This window comes from Physeter macrocephalus, chromosome 12 (genome assembly GCF_002837175.3).
Source record: "Physeter macrocephalus isolate SW-GA chromosome 12, ASM283717v5, whole genome shotgun sequence".
Taxonomy (NCBI): Eukaryota; Metazoa; Chordata; class Mammalia; order Artiodactyla; family Physeteridae; genus Physeter; species Physeter macrocephalus.
In genome coordinates, this window is record NC_041225.1 from 9,960,399 (window position 1) to 9,980,531 (window position 20,133).

Consider the following 20,133-nt stretch of genomic DNA (forward strand, 5'->3'; position numbering starts at 1 on the left):
CCGCTAGGCCTGCGCGTCCGGAGCCTGTGCTCCGCAACGGGAGAGGCCACAGCAGAGGGAGGCCCGCATACCACAAAAAAAAAAACAAAAAAAAACAGGAAGTCGTATATTAGAGCTCTGGGTGTGGTCAGTAGAGGGGAATGGGTGGTTGAAGTGCAGGTGCCCGCGGTTAGATTGTTAGAAACCAAGGCATGGCAAGGCTGTGCTTGAAAATACTCAGGGTGGCAGAATTTGAAATGAGAACTGGAAAGTTGGAGGCCTCCGTGACTCTTGCCTAGTGACAGTGAGGTCGGTGGAGAGCACAGAGCGGTGAGGTACCCAATAGCATGAGCCTTTCTGACCCTTTTCAGGGCTCTAGGGAGGTGGCAGAAAAGGGTGATTAGCAGCAGGGCCTCTGAAACACACGGGGGCTCAAATCCTGGCTCTACCAGCGACTAGGTATGCAGCCAAGTCAATTAACTTCTCTGTGCCTCTCTTGCCTTACGAGTAAAACGAAGCTATAATAGCACCCACAAGAAAAGTGCTTATCACAAGCTCTACCTGTAGCAGAGCACTACTTAAATGTCAACATTACTATGATTTCTTATTTGTGCAATGAAGGGGTTGTAACAGTCTCTAAGGCAGAGATTCTCAAACTTTTTGGTCTCGGGATCCCTTTATGCTCTTAAAAATTACTGAAGACTCCAAAGAACTTTTTTTTAAATGTGTATTATACCTATTGAGTTTTTTAAAAATAAATTTATTTTATTTATTTATTTTTTTGGCTGCATTGGGTCTTTGTTGCTGCGTGCGGGCTTTCTTTAGTTGTGAAGAGCGGGGGGGCTACTCTTCGTTGGAGTGCACGGGCTTCTCCTTGTGGTGGCTTCTCTTGTGGAGCACAGGCTCTAGGCGTGCAGGCTTCAGTAGCTGTGGCACGTGGGCTCAGCAGTTGTGGCTTGCGGGCTCTAGAGCACAGGCTCGGTAGTTGTGGTGCACGGGCTTAGTTGCTCTGCAGCATGTGGGATCTTCCCAGACCAGGGATCGGACCGTGTCCCCTGCATTGGCAGGCAGATTCTTAACCACTGGGCTGCCAGGGAAGTCCCCTATTGATTTTTAATTAAAATTAAAATCTTAACATAACCCATTTCCTAGAAAATCTTTTAACATAACCCATTTCCTAGAAATACAAATATTTTTTAAAGTAATTTTTCAAAATAAAAAATATTTGGAAGTGTGACACTGTTTTACATCCTTGCAAATAGTACCTGTTCGGCTTAACTGAAGACAGCTGGATTCTCTTAGCTGCTTCTGCCTTCTATCTATTGAGATGTGCTGTTTCAAGTATATAAGAAAACCCAAGCAACTCACCCTCTGAAAGGGTCTTGAGGACCCTGGACAACCCTTTGAGAACAGTTACTTTAAGTTTTCTTCCAGCTTTAAACCACACTACTGGATCCCAGAGACAGAAACGAATCATGTGATTGTCTGTCTTGGAGGAGTTTAGCTAAGAAACAAGATGAAAACTAATTAAAAATTATGCACAGCATAAGTGAGCACAGGGAACTTACTGGTGTGCCTGAGGGGCAAAGGCGGCTTAACAGAGCACAAGGAATTTGAATTTAGGCTTGAATTTCTTGTCCTCCCTTTAAGCAGAGGGAAGCACACGTGCAAAGGCCCAGAGGCAGGAATCAATATAGTACAAGATAGCACAGGGTACACTGGCAGGGTACACTGGCAGAGCACAGGGTACACTAGCACAGGGTACACTGGCATAAGGAAAAGTCCTTATGCTGGAAAAGAATGTCGGGCCTTATATGAGAAGTTAAACTTCACCCTCTAGCTCACAGGAGGCTGAGGTGACAAGAGCTTGCTTTTCTTTTTCAAAGTTAGGTTTAGTGAGGTACAATTTACACAGAAGTAAAATGTAATCTTTTAGGTTTACAGATCTATAAGTTGTGACAAAGGTATACAGTAAACACAACACAATCAAGACAGTATTCTCATCACCTCAGTAAGTTCTCTGTAGTCAATCCCCATCCCCCCACCCTCTCAGCTGCAGGTCACTATTAATCTGATTTCTGTTCCTACGGTTTAAGTTTTTACTTTTTCTTTTTTCTTTCTACTTTTGGCCGCGCGAGCAGCTTGCGGGCTCTCAGTTCCCCAACCAGGGATTGAACCTGGGCCACAGCAGTGAAAGCCTGGAATCCTAACCACTAGGCCACCAGGGAACTCCGTAAGTTTTTACTTTATAAAATAATTATACACTCACAAGAAGTTGCAGAGAGAGCCCATGTACACTCCCCGCTGCCCCCCATGGTAATATCTTACAAAACTATAGAAAAATATCAAACCAGGAAACTGACATTAGTGCAATTAACTAGACTACAGACCTTATTCTGATGTCACCAATGTTTATGAGCATTAGCTTGTTTTAAGGTACATAATTGGGCCATTGTATGGATTTGGGTTGGCAAGGCAAGGACACAGAAGAACTCAAGGAAGTGCAGGCAAAGGAAAGGAATGGAAGAAGCATTTCTGGAGAACAAAAATCATTTTTTTTAACATTTATTTATTTATTTGGCAGCACTGGGCCTTAGTTGCAGCACGCGGGATCTTTTTGTTGCAGCACGGGCTCCAGGGCGCGCAGGCTCAGTAGCTGCGACGCGCGGGCTTAGCTGCCCTGCGGCATGTGGGATCTTAGTTCTCTGACGAGGGATCGAACCCAAGTCCTCTGCATTGGAAGGCGGATTCTTAACCACTGGACCACCAGGGAAGTCCCAAGACCAAAAATCATTTGATGAACAATTTGGTATGAGCGTTTACATTAATCCTTTTTTGGGAAATGCAGTCTCCTAGACGCAGGACAGCAAGCAGGTTTTTTTAATTGAAGGGCCTGATCTCTAGTTGAATTGAGGAAATGTTTCATCTAGTCATGAAAACCCTGAAAAACCATAATATTCCTGTTTACTCTTATTCAAATAGGAAAAAATACATTTTTCAAGTTAGCGTCTTCATTTTCTTACTTTTGCCTGATTGAAAACAATAATGTAACTGTCAAAGATCTGATATTCCCTTCAGGTTTAGACAGTTATCTGTATGCTCTCCTTAACAGGATTAGCTAACATTTCCCCAAACCAAGAGAAACTAACTCTTATTCCTTCCTGGAGTTCGGCAGTATTTGTCAGCTCTCCTACCTGCTCCAGCATTTTATCTCACTATATTATTGATAATGCCCTAACCTCTATAACTTATTACTTACAGACACCATTTACTCATCACAAGACGATGGGGGTGGGGGCTTCCCTGGTGGCACAGAGGTTGAGAATCCGCCTGCCAATGCAGGGGACAGGGGTTCGAGCCCTGGTCCGGGAAGATCCCACATGCGGTGGAGCAACTAAGCCTGTGCGCTATAACTACTGAGCCTGCGCTCTGGAGCCCGCGAGCCACAACTGCTGGGGCCCCCGCGCCTAGAGCCCGTGCTCCACAGCGGGGGAGGCCGCCGCAACGAGAAGCCCAAGCACGGCAAAGAGTAGACCCCGCTCTCTGCAATTAGAGAAAAGACCGCGCACAGCAATGAAGACACAACGCGGCTAAAAATAGATAATAAATAAATTTTAAAAAAACAAAAAAAAGACTATGGGGTGTTGTTGTCTTCACTTTTACAGCCCAAGAATGAGGGTCCTACGAGTTTGGTACCGGGGATCACACACACAATACTGTACAATGCTTAGAAAGACACTGGCACAAGGTAAGCACTCAGTAGATATTAGCCTTGTTGGAAGCCCTATTTTCTCTATCCCACCAAGCCCCCTCACGGCCTAGACGAACCTCTTTCTTCAACAGCTGTGCTGGACTGAATTTAGGCAAAAGCTCCATACATGCACTGCAAGTATTTCTGGTCACAAAGTTCTCATTTAAACCCCAGTTTGTTTAAACCTTAGTTTGACTGGTAACTAGTTCATCATTAGTTACTACCAAATACAGCCCCTGGGTAGAGCTGAGTGACCTAATACTTGGTTCCTTGACTTTAAGATGAGCTTTTTAAAATCCCTTTCAAATCGAGAAGCGTCTTGAAATCAGATTTAATGAAATATGGTAACAAACTGTGTTTTTACTGTGTCCCGTGCTGGTGCTGGATATTTTATATACACTTTAGCTCTTAATCCTCCAAACACCTGTTGTTATTATTATTGTTATTATCATGTGTAATCGCGCTCACTTTAAAGATGGGAAAGTCAAGGCACAAGGAGGCCAAGTCATTTGCTCCAGGTCACACAGCTAGTAATGGTGGAAAGGAAAAAGAGTAATCCCAAAGCAAGCAGTACTTTAGAATCCAATTTCAGTAGACTTAGCCTAGGGACACACTTATAGTTTATGGAGAAAAAAAAATTCAAATATAAAAGGGTAAATGCCCAAGGTTACACAGAGGATGTCAGAACCAGAATCCACGGCAGATGTCTTGACTCCAAAGTGCGATCTCTTTCCACCAAACCACGCTACCAATTGACACGTAGTAAGGGGCTGTATAAATATCTGATGAACTAATTAAGGCCTGAAAACAAAGTTGACAAGAAGAAGGTAAAAATGTAAAAGATAGATAAAAACAGAAAAATAGTTCACGGACAGGAAAAAAAAAAGGAAACACACACACATACAAACACACCCCAACAGTTTTCAGAGAAGAGTATTCAGGGTGAGCCAAGGTGCTGGAACAAACTTTGCGCGGGTGCTGCCGGACTCCCGGGCTGGCGGGAGCGGAGTCTTCGAAGTAGATGGTTCCCGAGGAGCCGGCCTTGGGGCACAGCAGCCAAGACCGGCCGCCTCCCGGCTGGCCTCTCGCGTCCACGCCCTCCCGACCGCGAGTCACCCTGCCGGGCAACACCGGACGACTCCCGGAGGCCAGCCGCCTTTCCCTTCGGGGCCGCTGGCTTAAAATGAAATACAAACACATGTCCCCAGCCGGGGCGCAGCCTCCCGTCTGGGTCGGGGGCCGCAGGGCGCTGCCCGCTGTCGGCCCGGCAGCCATGCACCGAAAGGGGGGAGCCTTCCGGGGTCGCAGCTCGCTGCCGGGAAGCACCCGCCGTCGCGGTTGGCCCGGCCCAGCGGCGGGACGCCTACGGCCCGGGCCTGGATAGGCCCCAGGTGGGGCTGGGGGCGGCCGAGCGCCCCTCGAGCCACGCGGGCCGGTCATACCGGCGAGCGGCTGGCGCCGGCGGCCGGGCATTTCCTCTTCCTCCCTACGCGCTGCGCGGCGGCGGCGGCCAGGCCGAGGCCGGGCTCAGAAGCCCGACCGCGGCCTGCCGACGAGCGCGGGCAGACGCCGTGTCCCGAGCCGCCGCCGCGCCGCCCCGTCGCCCCCGCCGCGCCCTCCAGCCGTGGGGCTCCGGGCTGCTGGGCCCGGCGCGGGCTGCGAAAGGCGGGGCCGACGTGCGGGCGGCGGAAGGGCGAAAGGCGGGGCCGGCGTGCGGGCGGCGGAAGGAGGCGGAGGAGGAGGAAGAGGAGGAGGAGGAGGTGGCGGCCGGGAGCCGGGGGAGAGGGGCGGGGGGTGGGCCGGGGGAGGGGAGGAGCGGGATTTGCGGAGCGCGGCGCCGCCGCCCGGAGCCGGCGGGCCCGAGAGTGACCGAGTCACGGCGGGCGCCGGCGGAGCCGCGGCGTCGGACCCGCCTCCTGGAGGAGCTCAGCCCCGGCCAGGCCCGGCCCCATTCCCGCCCCGCGCCGCCTCCCCGCCGCAGCCGCCGCCGCCGCGGGAGCGCTCCGCTGCCCACCCCGCCCCCGCGGCCGAGCCCGGGAGTCGAGTGGGAGTCGGCCGGCCGGCGCGGGCAGCGCCGGGACCCCGCGGGGGACACTGCAGCCGGAGTCCGGGAGGGGCCGCGCCGCCACCGTCTGAACTAGGATGTCCCGACATGAAGGTGAGAGGAGCCCCCACCCCCACCGCCAGGGCCTCGGCCTACCCCGCCCGGGCCGGGCGCCGCGGAGGGCTGCCGGGAAGCGGCGGAGACTTGGGCCGAGCCCGAGCCGGGCCCGAGGCGCCGGGCTCGAGAGCGAGCGAGGGCGGAGAGCCGCGGCGCAGCCGCCGCCGCTGCCGCCGACACCGCCGCGGCCCTGAACTGGGCCTGGTGCCGGAGGCGGGGCGGCCGGGCAGGCTGGAGGGTTTGCACTGTCATGGGGCGGGGGAGGGGGAGGGGAGGCGGCGGGGCCCGTTACCGGCGGGAGCCGGGCCCTCGGGACTGATACCGGACGCTGCGGCCCGCCCGCCCGGCCCCGGAGCCGCTGGGCCCCGGCGTGGCCTAGCGCTCCCGCCGTCCCGGAAGGGCCCGGCGCGGCCGCCGAGCGGGGCCGCAGACGGCGGCAGGAGACCGAGGAGCCGGCCCGGGACCTGGCGGGCGCGTCCGGTCGCCGGGAGACTACGGAGAGTGCCCCTGCCTGCGGGCGACCGCGGGGCGGGCGGGAAGGCTCTGCGGCCGGGTAACGGGAAGCCCCCGCCGCCTGGAGCCCGCCCCGGCCTCGCGGCTAGGCCTCGGCGCGGCCCTGAGCTCGGGTAACCAAGTTCCCGGGGCGGATCCGTCCCGGCCGGGCGAGCAAACTCCCTGCTCGGTCACCCGGTCGGAGGGGGACTGGCTCCCGGCCGGCCGTGGGCCCCTCGCCCGGCGTGCATGTCTCCCTAAACCAGGTTTTGGTAAATGACCGTGGTGAGGTCTGTTAGTGGTCAGGGAGCGTTTTGGACTTTGTTTTGCGATTTAAAAACATGATGGGGGTACAGTTGCAAATCAGCAGACAGCTCTAGCCCGGCCCCAGGGCACAAAGAGAAAAATGTTTAGAGCCGAGGTATAGGCGTTGATCTGGTAAAAAAAAAATAAGTTAACTTCAATTTGCTGCCATATGGTTTAGAAAAGGGGGAGGGGGGTTGTGTTTTCTTTGTTTCACTACCACAGGTCTTTAAATAAAAAGTATTACGAGACTTGGCGAAAAGTTTATCCTGGTAAGGTTAATGCAAGATTGTAGAAGTGGCTTGAAGATATTGTGTACTCTGGATGTTAAAATACTGTATAGGTGATGTAGGAGTGGAGAAAGTTTAGTGAGTCACATTCGTGTGTGCATCACACTGTTAGAAGAGTATTCTTATGGAAATACAGGCCTTAGAATTTAAAGATTGAAAAACTCAGATTGTTCAAAATTATATTCAGAGCATTACTAATTATAATGTAATTTGAGATCGACTCAAAGAAAATATTGTGTCCAAGGATTCTGTATTTTGAAGTCAGAAAACTAATAGGAAATAGGCTATATTTTCTTCATTTACTGTGTACAAGTGTTGGACATTTTGAAATAATAAGGTACATAGGCTCATAGAAATATTTAGAAGCTATGCCTATTTTCCCATTTTTTTCTACTTAACGGCAATACATTTCCTATCTTGTAATTTAGAAGAGGTTGTAATTAAAGTTATAATAAAATTTTAATTTGGGATATTTAAGTTTATCTTAGGCTTAAGTCGTGTGTATATTGACCACCTTCAAGACAAAACGAAAGTGAGCAATGGCTGCAGGCTCTCTTACTCATAAGAACTAGGAGAGTTAAAGTTACAGAATCATAGCAACGGAAGGAGGGTGTTTGAGACCTATTCTCTTTGCTTTAAGAAAATATCCAGGTAGTTCCAGACTGAGTATTCTGATTGAATGATGTCCTGGGAAGATTCCTTTACCCTCAGTAATCTTTTAGAGTAATTAAAATCCCACAGCGTGAACATTCTTGAATGTAACACAAATTCTGTAATTTAAGCCCAGTTTTCCCCGTTTGGTCCTGTGGAAAGGCATGTGGTCATGAAACTTACATTTACCTTTTAGTTACTTGAATATTACTGAACTCCTCAGCACATGAATAGCACACCTTTTCTGGTAACTTACATAATGCCAGAGGTTTCTGAAAAAGGAGCATTCCTATAATATATCAGTTGAAGATTTATAGTACAATATTTGACAAGTGATTACTTTTTAAGGGTCAGGTTTATGGCCTAAGGCAGGCATGGCAGTCTTATTAAGAATCACATTTAATTCATTAGATATATGTTTTGTGGAATTTTAGTTTAGGCTGCCAGTTATTTTCATCAGTAGAAATTTAGCCTATCAACAAATGTAGAGTTTGACACCCTCGGTATTATAGTTTGTTTCTTACCCTTTCTTCTTTGGGCCAAGTAATCCTGTTTCTTTAGTGGTATGATTTTTGAGCTCTTTTAATCATCTGTCCACCTCCAAATTGTCTGTAGTTGTTTTCCTTTCAGTAGTATGACCCAGGACTGGGTGTAGTAGTCTGCGAAAAGATCTGAACTGAGCTGCCTGTACTGTTGTGCTTGCATTGTGCTTCCTTTTCAGTGCCTTCTGTGGGCATGTAATTTGTTACTTTGTCTTTGGGCCCATCCTAATGAGTTGCACTATTTTATGTGTAACATGTAACTTTGGACAACACAGCCCCAGGATGGACATCTGTCAAGCTTAGAGTCTGTACTTGGTGAAGCAATGGACTACCTCTGAGAAATGAGATGCAACTAGAAGCACAGAAAAATATCCTAGTCCAGGGGTCAGCATGCTTTTTTCTGTAAAGGACCAGGTAGTAAGTATCATAGTCTTGGCAAGCTATAAGGTCTCTGTCCACTCTGCCGTTGTGGTATAAAAGCAGAGAGCATGTAATGAATGAGCACAACCATGTTCCAGTGAAAACTTTCTTTATGGAACTGCTGTTGAATTTCATTTTAATTTTCATGTGTCATGACATATGATTCTTTGTTTTACCATTTAAAACTGTAAAAGCTGTTCTTAGCGTGCAGGCTGTTCAAACACAGGAGGTGGCCGAATTTGGCCCATTTTGGCCTGCGGGATATAATTTGCCTACTTTTACTCTAGAGTAGAGCTTTAGAGAGTTGATAGAACTGGAATTGTTGGGAGTCCTGAAAGGGCCCGCTCTGCTTGGTGTTCTGTTGTTTCCTTGGGGGAATGGGGAGCAGTCCGTGGACTGAGCCAGTTCTGTACCTGTTTCCAGCAGTACCATGTCACTTGGGATAGAAGTCATTGTTCCTGAGGCCTGGGAAACAGACTGCCCACCCACCTTCCCAGACACTGTCTGAGTGGAGATGATGGTACTCTACATTGTCTCCTGCTTGCCCAAGGTGACTTTTCCAACCAGAATTCCAGGGCCTTTTAATTCACTTTGTAACGTTCTTGTCACATTAACAAACATTTTACAACATCAGTTCCTAGTCACTTTATGTTCAACATACCAACACCATCTAGTTCCATGTTATACACAGTGAAACCAATCATTTTCTATTTCATTTGTAAGAGTATTTTTTAATGTTTCTCTACATACTTTCCTTTTAAATACATTTAAAGTATAACTGTGTTATGCAGAGCTTAAAAACCATATAATAGCTTTGCAAATGTTTTTAAAAACATCAAATTACTCAGTGCTTATTAGCTAAAATGAAATTATGAGTGTTCTTGCATGAGTTGGAGCCTAATTGATTACCTGGGGATAGGAATACATTTATTACCTTAAATCATTCAACCTTTTTTCATTCACTACTATGTATAAGGCCCTGGGTTAGTTACGAAGAATGTGGGGATAAATGAACAAGACACAGCTTCTCACCTTAAGTTTGGTGGGGAAGGTGCATGTGTGCACAGCTTCTACCGCCCAGTAGACATACGAAGGGATAAACAAATTGATGACAAAACAATTACCAACTTTTTTCTTACTAATTTTGCCCAATTTCAGAGAGGGAATCTATGGTGATTTCTAACTCCTTTTTCTTGAGTGCTGCCTCAGCTTTTTTGTGGGCTACTCTCGATTTTGGATAAAATTATTCGAGATTTCAAATAGAGTTCCTATCTCTACCTGATTTATATTTCCCCTAGTTTTTTGAAGATTTTCATATGTAAAAATGATAGTGAATAAATGGACAAGTGATGATACTGTGTTATTCTCAGAAGCATCTGATACTGTTTATTTTCAGAATGTAATGTACAGAGTAAGTAGGCCATTACTCTAGTTTTTGAAAGTTGTACCATTTTTTTGAAATTGTAGAACTCTTTTGTTAGTAGATTTTTCTTCTCTGAAAGTGCTGTCTGATGCTAAAAATGCACATGCAGACAATCCCGTAGTGAATTGCAATAATTTTGTTTTCAGGATTTGGGGACTGGAAAGCCAGGATTGGCAATTAGCATGTGATTTTAATGTGGTGACTCTTGCCTTCCTGTGGCAAAGTAGATTCACTCCCACTGAAAAGATCTTTGCCATCATGTCAGACAACTTATTTTACTTAAATGATCTGTTAAAAGATTATGGCATTCTTACTTGACTTTAAATTTCAATAAATCATGAATTACATTTACCTTGACTTTCAATAAAGGATAGAACATAAATATTTTAATTTCTGGGGTCTTTGATTTCATGGTTTTGTATAAAGTTGATTTTGAAGCCCATTTTCCCCATATATTGACATTTGTGTTAAAGTTAAAATATGACGAAATATAACTTCCCTCTCTTATTTTAAATTAGAAATTTAATTCAGTAGAAATTCCTTTTAGTCTTAGAATTTTAAGAATTTATTAGCAGCAATCTTGCTTAAAGATTGAAAACTTTTTTCACAGTGGAAAATTAGGAAGCTTCTGATGTGAAACTACCAAACAAATTCCTTCTTATTACGCTTGCAACATTTCAAAAAAGAAATCCATGCCCTTATGAGTCATAACTTAATTTTCAAAAATCAGCTTTATAACATCTACCATATATATTTGCTGAGGTTTGGGTGTTTTTTTTAGACTGGGGGTTCCAAAAGTTGTTTTTAGTGAAGATTAAGGTATTGTTGGGCTATCCTAAAAATAGTGTGTTTTTAATTTCATTATAAATATTGCTGTGTGGCTACATTCATGAATATGGAAACGTTTCATACCCATCATACTCATAAAATTTAAAAGGAGTGCTGTTCATAATTAAAATCTTTGTTAATAAAAGTTTAATTTCATGTCAATTTTAGTGTTGTGCTAGAAGCCATGATGTTGTTCATTTCCTTAAAATGATATGGTATACTTTTTTTTGTCACTTAAGCTATTCATTATAATTGAGGAAGGAGTCTGTAAGAGGTATACAGATCAGAGCATTTTTTAAATGTGGTAATTTTTATATATTATCTGTGTCCTGATTCATGTTGGCGATATTGGATAAGGCAGACAGTTTCCTGAGGGAACAAATTACCTACATTCCATGGGAAGGCAGTGAGTATTTTGGGTGAAAAGAGAGAACAGAGAGAACGTTTTGGGGATGGTAAGGACAAGAGGCCAGGAGGGTGATGGCAGAGGAAAGTTAGGGTGGGCCTGAAGCTTGGAAATTATCTGTAGTCACAGGGAGTCAGAAACACAAAACTAACTCTTGTGCCGATGAAATGTCTTAAGAGCTGCATACCAGGAGGTGAAAACTCACTGTCCTGTGAAACTAGCCAGAGATGAATTGCCTGATTAGGCACCTTCCAGGGTGCCATCCCTGCCGCCTTTCTCACTGCCCTCCCACATGTTTGTTACTCAGTGTTTTTAGCTGTGTCTTTCTGAATAGTGACAAGCAGAGTGTGGGTCTATCCAGTTCACGTACATGGTCTGTGTATCTTTTCAGGGCCACAGTACCAGCCAGCAGTCCAGCAGACTTTGCCAGTAGCCACAAGGGGTATCAGGGAGAAAGTATCGATGGATCCTTGCAAATCCATCACTGCTGTGAGAAAAAAACAGCTGAAATCACAGGAGTGGGTTGGTCAATCAAGTCACCTTCAGCTTGGAGGGACAGACAGTAAGTGGGTGAAGCCTCTTGACATCATGACTGACTAGGTTTGCACATTATGTTCTGCTGAAGTGTGTGTCTGTGTGTTCCTTCTCTTGGTAGTACTCAGTGCCACTGTCACGAACTTCAAATTTTTCTACAGTCAGAGGATCTTCATTCAGAGCGCCACTTTAGAGTGCTAACTTGATGAGTTGACCATTCGAACAGTCACAGGTATATTCAACTATAATGTTTGGTTTTGACTTTTGTTCCTTTTGTTCCTTAAGACTGTCACCCTCCCCACCCACCCAGCAAAGTTAAGTTCCTCCAGTGGCACTCCTGCCTCATTCTCCAGGCATTTTTTTATGCTGCAGCTGTTTACTTGTCTGCCTGCCCCACAAACTACCTGAGGGGTAGGTATAGTGTTACACTTACCTTTGTACCCTACCACCTAGCATAGTGTCTGGCCTTTGGAGGCCCAGTGAACATTTGCCGGTGATTGTTAGAGATGTTAATACTTGTCTAAAAAATGGTGAGACTGGACAATGCATTCCTGTTTTTATCTGGGGGAACTGGTTAAGAGGGAAAGAGATTGTAGGAAAGAGAACTTGGAACTTCCATAAAAGTAAGAGGGGATGAATAAACTATGTACATAGAATGAAAATAACTTAGGGTAGCTGACTCCTGTGGGAATGGCCTGGGAACTGGACTCCGAGGTGCTGTTTTGTTCTCCTCTGGCTCTGGTTTCAGATTAACTGGCTGTGGGTTCTGCATATTAATTGCACTGTGTATGAGTTTTTTGGTTCATTCAGTCATTCATTCAGCAAATATTTATGGACTGCCTACTCAAGTACCACTCGAAGTCATCTCCAGAGCTTGCCACAAGTTGTTGACCCTTGCTGCAGGATGATGATATTCAGCGGGTTAGAAACACATGTTTGGGAATGAAATGCTGTTGCATAGGTTGTGGCTCTTTTCCAGTGTGCTCGAGTTAGTCCTTGAAGTTTATATTTTATGACAGGATAGTTAAGTCATGTAAGTGTTTTAATGTTTTGGCAATGTTTGCTCCCTCCCCGTTTTTTTTTTTTTAAGCTTATTTTCATTCAAGCTGCACAATCATTTCTAATGCTGTCCAGCAGTGCATTTCTTTCTTTAACAATATTACCCTTAGACTGCAAGACTCAACACACATCTGCATATATAAGTATCTTTTTGATATTGAATACTTAGAAAAGAGCTCAAGGGATTGAGCTTTTTGTATTCAATATAATTTTTTTGCGAAGTCCATATGGTTATATAGTAACTGTTGGGGTGAGTAACTAGACCCTACTTCCTTCTGTTATTCTTCCTCAGCCAGCATTCTCCTTTGGTGTCCTCTGTGATTGTAGAGGTTTGGCAGTGCAAGCAAATGAGAAACTTTCTAAATCAGGAGTTAAAAACATTGAAGTAAAATGGGCGGGGATTATATAAAGGAGCTGTTACAGATGTGTCCCTTCTCTGCAAGAATGAAATACATGCTGGGAGCTGGGGGGTGGTTAGGTGTTGGGAACCAGGTAGTTTTCATAATCAGAGATCTTATGTTTATCCTTATTAACACTACTAGGGATTCTGACACAGTTAATTGCAATTTGAAATGAATGTGACCTGTTCACGTGTTTGTATAGCTGTAGATTTGGATATACATAGTAGTCACAGAGGTAGAACCAGTTTTCCTATCCTTGGGAAAAATGGTGATTAGAACCTCAAGTTACAGTGGATGAGCACCTGGCCTGTGGTGATCCTGTATTAGGCCAGTATCAAGGAGCTTCACTCCATGTCAGACATACTGCATATCTTCATGCTCATTCATTGCTCCATATCATTTTCTGCAAGCTTCTTAGAAATCACCCAAATGGAAGAGGAGATAGCAAATCTGCTTGCAGAATTGGGGTGCATGATCACACTGTCCAATAGAAATCTAATTGCAAGTCACATGTAATTTTAAATTCTCTGATAGCTACAGTAACAAAACTAAGGAAGTGAAATTAATTTTAATAATTTAATGCTTTTAACCCAATATATACAAAATAGCATTTCAACATGCAATCAACATACAAATTGTTTATGGGATATTTTTACATTCTTCTTTACAATGCTATAAAAATCTAGGGTATATTTCACACTTAACACTTTTCAATTCAGATGCTAAATTTTCATAAAGAATACTTGGTCTTAGTTGAGACATACTTTAGACTCATACATCGGGGGTCTGCTAATTCATCTTTTGATCATGTACTGTCTCTTTTTGTAAGTACATGTTGATGCAGTATTGCCGTCTACTTAATGGTCTATTCATTAGCATTCTAGATTTCTGTTCCTAGAATTTCTCTCTTGTGAAGCTAGGTTTTACCTTACTTTTTCACCTTAAAATTATTTTTAACCTACTTTAACTGCATATAACCATCACAATAGAAACCTACTTTATAAACAGCTACAAATGTATATAAATTCTAATCCCTTTGTGGGCTGTTCAGATTGATGAGGTATAAAGTAATGGCTTCAGGGTGATTTTAATGTGAGTTTGGGGGTTATTTTAAAGTCCCCTGCGTTGACAAATGTAGAATTTGCAAAAATTGTTACTAGTCCATTTCAAGTTCTATTACGGTGAATTCATCATTTGAAAAAAGTGACCCCTAGGCTTGGTAATTTATTGTAGATATATTTCATTGTATAGATTAGATCTCTAGTATCCATCTCCAAAAGTCTCTTGGCATCTAGCAATAGAAAGACCGGTGGTTATGATTGTTCTTTAAAGTAATTTTAAGGAAACTGACTATGGAGTTAATACTTAGCCCACTATCAAGGTTAGCCACCCACTGGTGACTTCTCTCTTTTACCTATTTGGCTTATTGTTTTCCAGTTACAGCTAGATTTGCAAGTGAAAATAGAGTGTTTGGAAGACAGTCTGTTAAAAATTAAAGACCTAGTGTTTTTCTGTCTTCATTTTATTGGAGCAACATTTCCACTGAGCAGTCAGTTTTATGGTTTTTTTTTTTCCCCTGCAGTCCTCCTCCAGCCAGATCACTGGAACATAAGCAATCTGTGGCTCTCTCTCTCTCTCTCTCTCTTTTTTTTAATAGTATAAAAATGGTAGTACTGTCATTTCTGGGTACTCTCATCCAGTGGTTCTCAAAGTGTGGTTCAGGACCAGCAGTATCAGCATCACCTGGGAATTTGCTAGAAATGCAGATTCTTGGACTCTACCCTAGACCTACCAAATCAGAATTTCTGGAGGTGGGGCCCAGCAGTCTGTGTTGTAACAGGCTCCTACCTGGACCCAGTTATAACCAAAGGCCTTTTTTGTCTGAGGTTGTTATTGCTGGTGACAGGCACACAATGGTTGTGGGACCACTTTTCACGGTATGATACTAACCAAATGGAAATGGAGCTCATGACCTTGGCATCATTCTTCTTGAACGTCATGCCATTGTCACCTGAGGAGGTGGAAGAGGAGCATAGCTCCCCGCTCCAGACTAGTTCTGTTTGTTTGTTTACTGAACATATGTTTATTGAATGTGTACTTGGGGCTAGGCATTATTCTGGCCACAGGGAAACCATAGTGAACAAAACAGAGACGCTTCCTGTCCCTCTGACACTCAACCTCTATTAGAAGGAATATACTGGGGGTTTATGGCCTATGAGCCAAACTTGGCCACGGCCTGTTTTGGTAAATAAAGTTATATTGGAGCACAGCCACATCTCCTCTTCCCCATATTGTCTAAGCTGCTTTGTGCTACAGTGGCAGGGTTGAGTAGCTGTGACAGAGAAAGCTGAACATATTTATTCTGTGGCTCTTGGCAGAAAAGGTTAGTGGATCCCTGGGAAAGACCATGAAAGAATGAATAAGTAATAGAGTGTTAGGAGGTGACAAGTGTTATGAGAACCCATACAACAGGTTAAGGGAATAGAGAACAGGGGCCTACTTTAGATATGGTGGTCAGGAAGGGCCTTTCTGAAGACAGAACTTTAAAAGAAAAAATTTGAATTAAGTGAAGGATGTGTAAAGGAGGGTACAGCGAGTACAGAGGCCTTGAGACTTGGAATGTTCTGGGAACAGCATTGAGGCCACTGTGGATGGAGGACAGTGATCGAGGGGGAAGAGGTAGGAAATGAAGTCGGCATAGCCAGGCCGGACCCTGCATACCCTGCGTGGTGGGCTGTGGTGAGGACTGTTGAATTGTTAGTGCTTTGAGAAATACACTGTAGAAGCCCTTTAGAGAGATCTTTCTGGCAAAGGCTGGAAACTAAATACCTAATACCTAATGAAGCACATTCCCGCATCTCTAAGAAACATTTCTTTTTGAACTTTCCCCTATACTCTTCACTCTAGGGAGTCCACCAAGTAGGAGAATGGGAGGGAGTAGACTGCAGAGCTAAGAAAACATGAGCGAGTTGGAGAGAGGTAGATGGGACAATACTGAGGAGACGAGGGTTTCTAGAACAGGAGACTCGCATATGCGAGTAAGTCCTGACTTCCAGTTCAGTGCTAGGAATCTGATTTTGTAAAAGGATACTAATATACCTCTTTGGCCTCTTCCCAAGGGTTGTCGTGGAGATGAAATGCCAGCACATGTAAGAATGTTTTCTAAGTTAGATAAAGCGCTGCACAAATGTAAGGTGATGGTATTTTTATTATGGGAGATAAGATTAGAAAGGAAGATTGGAGCAAAGTAGATAGGGAAGGATTTTGATTGCCACACTAAGGTCAGTCTTTTCCTTTTTCCATACAGGTTATGGGATGGAAGGGGGGTGGGGGTAGTGCATCAAAAGTTTTAAGCAGAGAAAGGGCATGATGAAGAGTGGCATGTTTTAGGAAGAGTAGTGGGGTCCGTGTGCAGAGTAGGTTGGTGCTGGGGCAGGGACCAGTTAGAGACTCTGGCGGAATGAGCTTGAAGTTAAAAGGACCTGAATTAGTCAGTGACAGTAGGAGCAAAAAGAAAAAATATGACTTGAGAGAAAGTCTTATTGCAAGAGAGGAAGGACTAAAGTATAATTTCAGGACAACCAGCCAGGGTGCTGGAAGGATAGCAGGTTCTTTTGGTAGTTAAGGAAGATAGGAAGGGACAGGTGGGGAAAAGATGGGGAAAAGAGTAATTTTCAGCTTTTGACATTCTGAATTTAAGGTGATGGTAGGCCATTAGGTAGAAATCAGGAGTTGAGAAATACTACACTGGGGCTCAGGAGAGAGAAATCTTGGTTAGAAAAAAGAATTTTGTAGCCCCCTACATTGAAGGCTGGGGATTGGCTAGATTTCTAAGGAAGAAAGCATCTAGAGAAGGGAGGATCAGCGAGCAAAGGGAGAACCATGATTGTGATGTGACTTGGAAGCCACAGACCGTTCCTGACCACCCTTCATCTGCAATAGCACTTGTCATGCAAGTATTGACTTACTCCTTTAGATATAGGCTGCTTTGAATAGGGGTGAGAGGTAGAGTAGATGAGGAGGTGGGAAGGGGAGAAACTAATACTAACCAAACATCTGCTATAGTAATATTTATTGAGTGCTTACTATCTGAGGGGCACTGTGCTCAGCATTTCACATGTACCAACTCATTTAGTTCTCACAACTGTCCTGTGAGGTGTATATTTATTATCCCAGTGTAATGGATGAGGAAGTTGAAGCACTGAGTTCAGTACCTTGCCCAAGGTCACACAGTCTGCGATGAAGCTGGAATTCAAACCCAGGTCTGGGTTCTCAACATTAAGCTGTACTCTGTACCAGGCACTTTATAGACTGGTTCCTACAGCAGGGATCACAATTAAAAGGCTTAGTAAAATTTCAAAACAACCCAGCAGATATGTTATCCTGCTTTACAAATTAGGGATTTGAGTCTAAGTAAGTGAGGTTAGCTTATTTGTCCTAGGTCACCCAGGTAGTAAGTGGTAACGCCAGGACTTGAACTAAGTTCTCTCAAAAACCAAAGCCCATGATCATTTTATTTCATTCAGAGGTCAGTAAACTTCTTTACAGAGCTAGATAGCAAGTACGGCTTTTCAGGCCACATGGTCTCAACTGCAGCTACTCCACTCTGCTGCGGTGGTATGAAAGCAGCCATAAGACTAAACATAAACAGATGAGCATGGCTGTGATCCAATAAATCTTTATTTGTGGATACTGAATTTGAATTTCATATAATTTTCAGGCATCACTGAATATTATTCTTTTTAAAATTTTCTAAACTTTTATTTATTTATTTATTTATTTGGCGGTACGCGGGCCTCTCACTGTTGTGGCCTCTCCCGTTGCGGAGCACAGGCTCCGGACGCGCGGGCTCAGCGGCCACGGCTCACGGACCCAGCCGTTCCGCGGCATGTGGGAATCTTCCCGGACTCGGGCACGAACCCGCGTCCCCTGCATTGGCAGGCGGACTGTCAACCGCTGCGCCACCAGGGAAGCCCTCTAAACATTTGTAAATGTAAAAACTGTTCTTAGCTCGTAGGTTGGACAAAACAGGTGGTGAGCCAGATTTGGCCCATGGGCAATGGTTTGCTGACTCCTACTTTAATCCATTCATTTAATAAATATACATTGAATAATTTCTCTATGCGGAGACGTTGTGTTGGGCACTGGGGATGAAAAGCAGAGGGAGTCCCAGCCTTCTAAGATGAGAGAGGTAATTATAATACAATGTAGTATGAACTGTAATAAATTTATACCTGCAAGGTATGGTGAAGGAATAGATATGGGAGGCTTCTCAGTTTTATGGGTGAATTCATGAATGCATCCTAAAAGGAGTTAAGTATTTGAGCTGTATCTGATGTTGGGGAGAGTATCCCAAGGAAGGAGACATGGGCAGAAAGAATTTTGCTCTGAGGGGAGCATAAGAAATTTAACATTATTGGAGCAGGAAGGGAGGGGCTGATGCCAGGAGATGAACCTTGTCAATAGAATAGGTTAATGGGAATGAGTTTTTAGGAAATTTTAAACCAGTATGACTTTTGTGTTCTAGAAAGAGATGCTCTGAAGGATGGATTTGTGGGGGTGGGGTGGGGCGGGGGGACAGACAGGTAAGTTACCACAAGATAAGATAATTGTTGTAGTGGGTGCAAATGAGAGACCTTTCTGGTGAATGGTTAGGCGTGGGGATTTTGGAATAATGAAAAGTCTAGGAAAACTCTGGGTTTGGGCTTCATTAGTTGGGCAGTGCTTTTCATCAAGATGCATATCTAGGACAAAGAAGCATGCTTTAAGGGTGAAGGTGGGAAGTAGGGAAAAGAGAAGTGGCTTCCATTTTTAGCATGTTGGGTTTGAGGTACCTGTGGGACATCCGGGTAGAGATGTCCAGGGACAGTTGAACATGTGGGTCTGGAATTCAGGAGGAATAGGTCTGGGCTAAGATAAATCCATAGTGGTAGAGTTGACTGCTCAGTGATGGTGAGAACATATAGATTAAGAAGATCGGTAGACTAATTATTAAGCCCTTGGGAACACTTAACGTTTAGGGAGCCAGGAGACTGGCTGAAGGGAATAGCCTGGAGAGTAGGACAACCAGGAGAGAGTATTGTCATTGAAACTTAGGAAGGTGATTTTCTGGACGGAGGATGTGGTTAGTATTGCTGCAGAAAGGTCAAGAAGATAAGGAGTGAAGTGTTCTTTGGCTGGGACTGTTGGAGTGAGGAAGGTTGTGGAACTTGATGAGCACCTTCAAAGGCATAGGCTAGAGCCCAGATTGCAGTGTACTCAGTCCTGAAGGAACATGAGAAACTGGGAACACTTCTTAAAGATTAAGCTGTGAAGGAAAGGAGAGATGTCTGTAGCTAAAAGGTAGATACTACAGACTGATACTAAAGACTGGGAAATGTCATTCACTCAGCAAATACTGTGCCAGGTACTGGTGTTGAAACTGGGGATAGGGTAATGAAAGATAAAAGGAAGTTCTCATTGTAGAGCTTATGTTTTAATGGGGAGGGTGGGTACAGAAAAGGAACATATAATTTAATTTTGGTTAGTGATAAGTATTCTGAAGAAGATAAAGCAGACTGGGGGATTAAATATAATGGGAGGTGAATGAGTGGTCTGTGTGGTTTTTTTTTTTTTTTTTTTTTTTAAAGAGTGGTCAAGGGGCTTCCTTGGTGGCGCAGTGGTTGAGAATCCACCTGCCGATGCAGGGGACGCGGGTTCGTGCCCGAGTCCGGGAAGATCCCACATGCCGCGGAGCAGCTGGGCCCGTGAGCCATGGCCACTGAGCCTGTGCGTCCGGAGCCTGTGCTCCGCAACGGGAGAGACCACAACAGTGCAACAGTGAGAGGCCCGCGTACCGGGGCCAGGGTGGGGAAGCCTTTCAGAGGAGGTGACCCATCTCAAGCAGAGACTTC

At 44.8% G+C, this 20,133-nt stretch overlaps 2 protein-coding genes across 4 annotated transcripts in view; one reads left to right on the plus strand and one right to left on the minus strand.

Annotated features, from left to right (window-relative positions):
• Positions 1-769: 769 nt before the first annotated feature.
• LOC112066516 (translation initiation factor IF-2-like) lies at positions 770-5,361 on the minus strand. 2 transcript variants are annotated; one of them, XM_055089059.1, is made up of 3 exons: positions 4,643-5,361; positions 1,348-1,483; positions 770-1,034 (listed from the first exon to the last, which is right to left on the minus strand). In XM_055089059.1, exons 1-3 carry the CDS (start codon positions 5,201-5,203, stop codon positions 922-924), a joined length of 810 nt encoding a protein of 269 aa, XP_054945034.1. In that variant the 5' UTR covers positions 5,204-5,361; the 3' UTR covers positions 770-921. The 2 variants fall into 2 exon arrangements, with proteins under 2 accessions (XP_054945034.1, XP_028352965.1); XM_028497164.2 differs by lacking the exons at positions 770-1,034; positions 1,348-1,483 and adding an exon at positions 2,444-4,531.
• Positions 5,362-5,723: 362 nt separating this feature from the next.
• The window catches only part of KCMF1 (potassium channel modulatory factor 1), a 75,497-nt gene continuing 61,087 nt past the window's right edge, over positions 5,724-20,133 (plus strand). The window contains exon 1 of one of the 2 annotated variants that reach the window (XM_024129789.3): positions 5,724-5,888. In XM_024129789.3, the coding sequence (XP_023985557.1) occupies positions 5,873-5,888 (16 nt within the window). In that variant the 5' untranslated portion in view covers positions 5,724-5,872. Of the gene's footprint in view, positions 5,889-11,902; positions 12,013-20,133 lie in introns of those variants that run through there. The other variant, XM_028497176.2, reaches the window with a different exon arrangement.

What these genes read in the sequence shown, in the direction of transcription:
- LOC112066516 (XM_055089059.1), bottom strand. Translation starts at nt 5,203, where the DNA reads ATGCCCGGCCGCCGGCGCCAGCCGCTCGCCGGTATGACCGGCCCGCGT. An exon ending in CTTCTCTGAAAACTGTTGGG is followed by an intron (nt 1,484 to 4,642) that starts GTGTGTTTGTAT and finishes CTTGTTTCTTAG; the next exon opens with CTAAACTCCTCCAAGACAGA. An exon ending in CCTCAAGACCCTTTCAGAGG is followed by an intron (nt 1,035 to 1,347) that starts GTGAGTTGCTTG and finishes CTGCCAATGCAG; the next exon opens with GGGACACGGTCCGATCCCTG.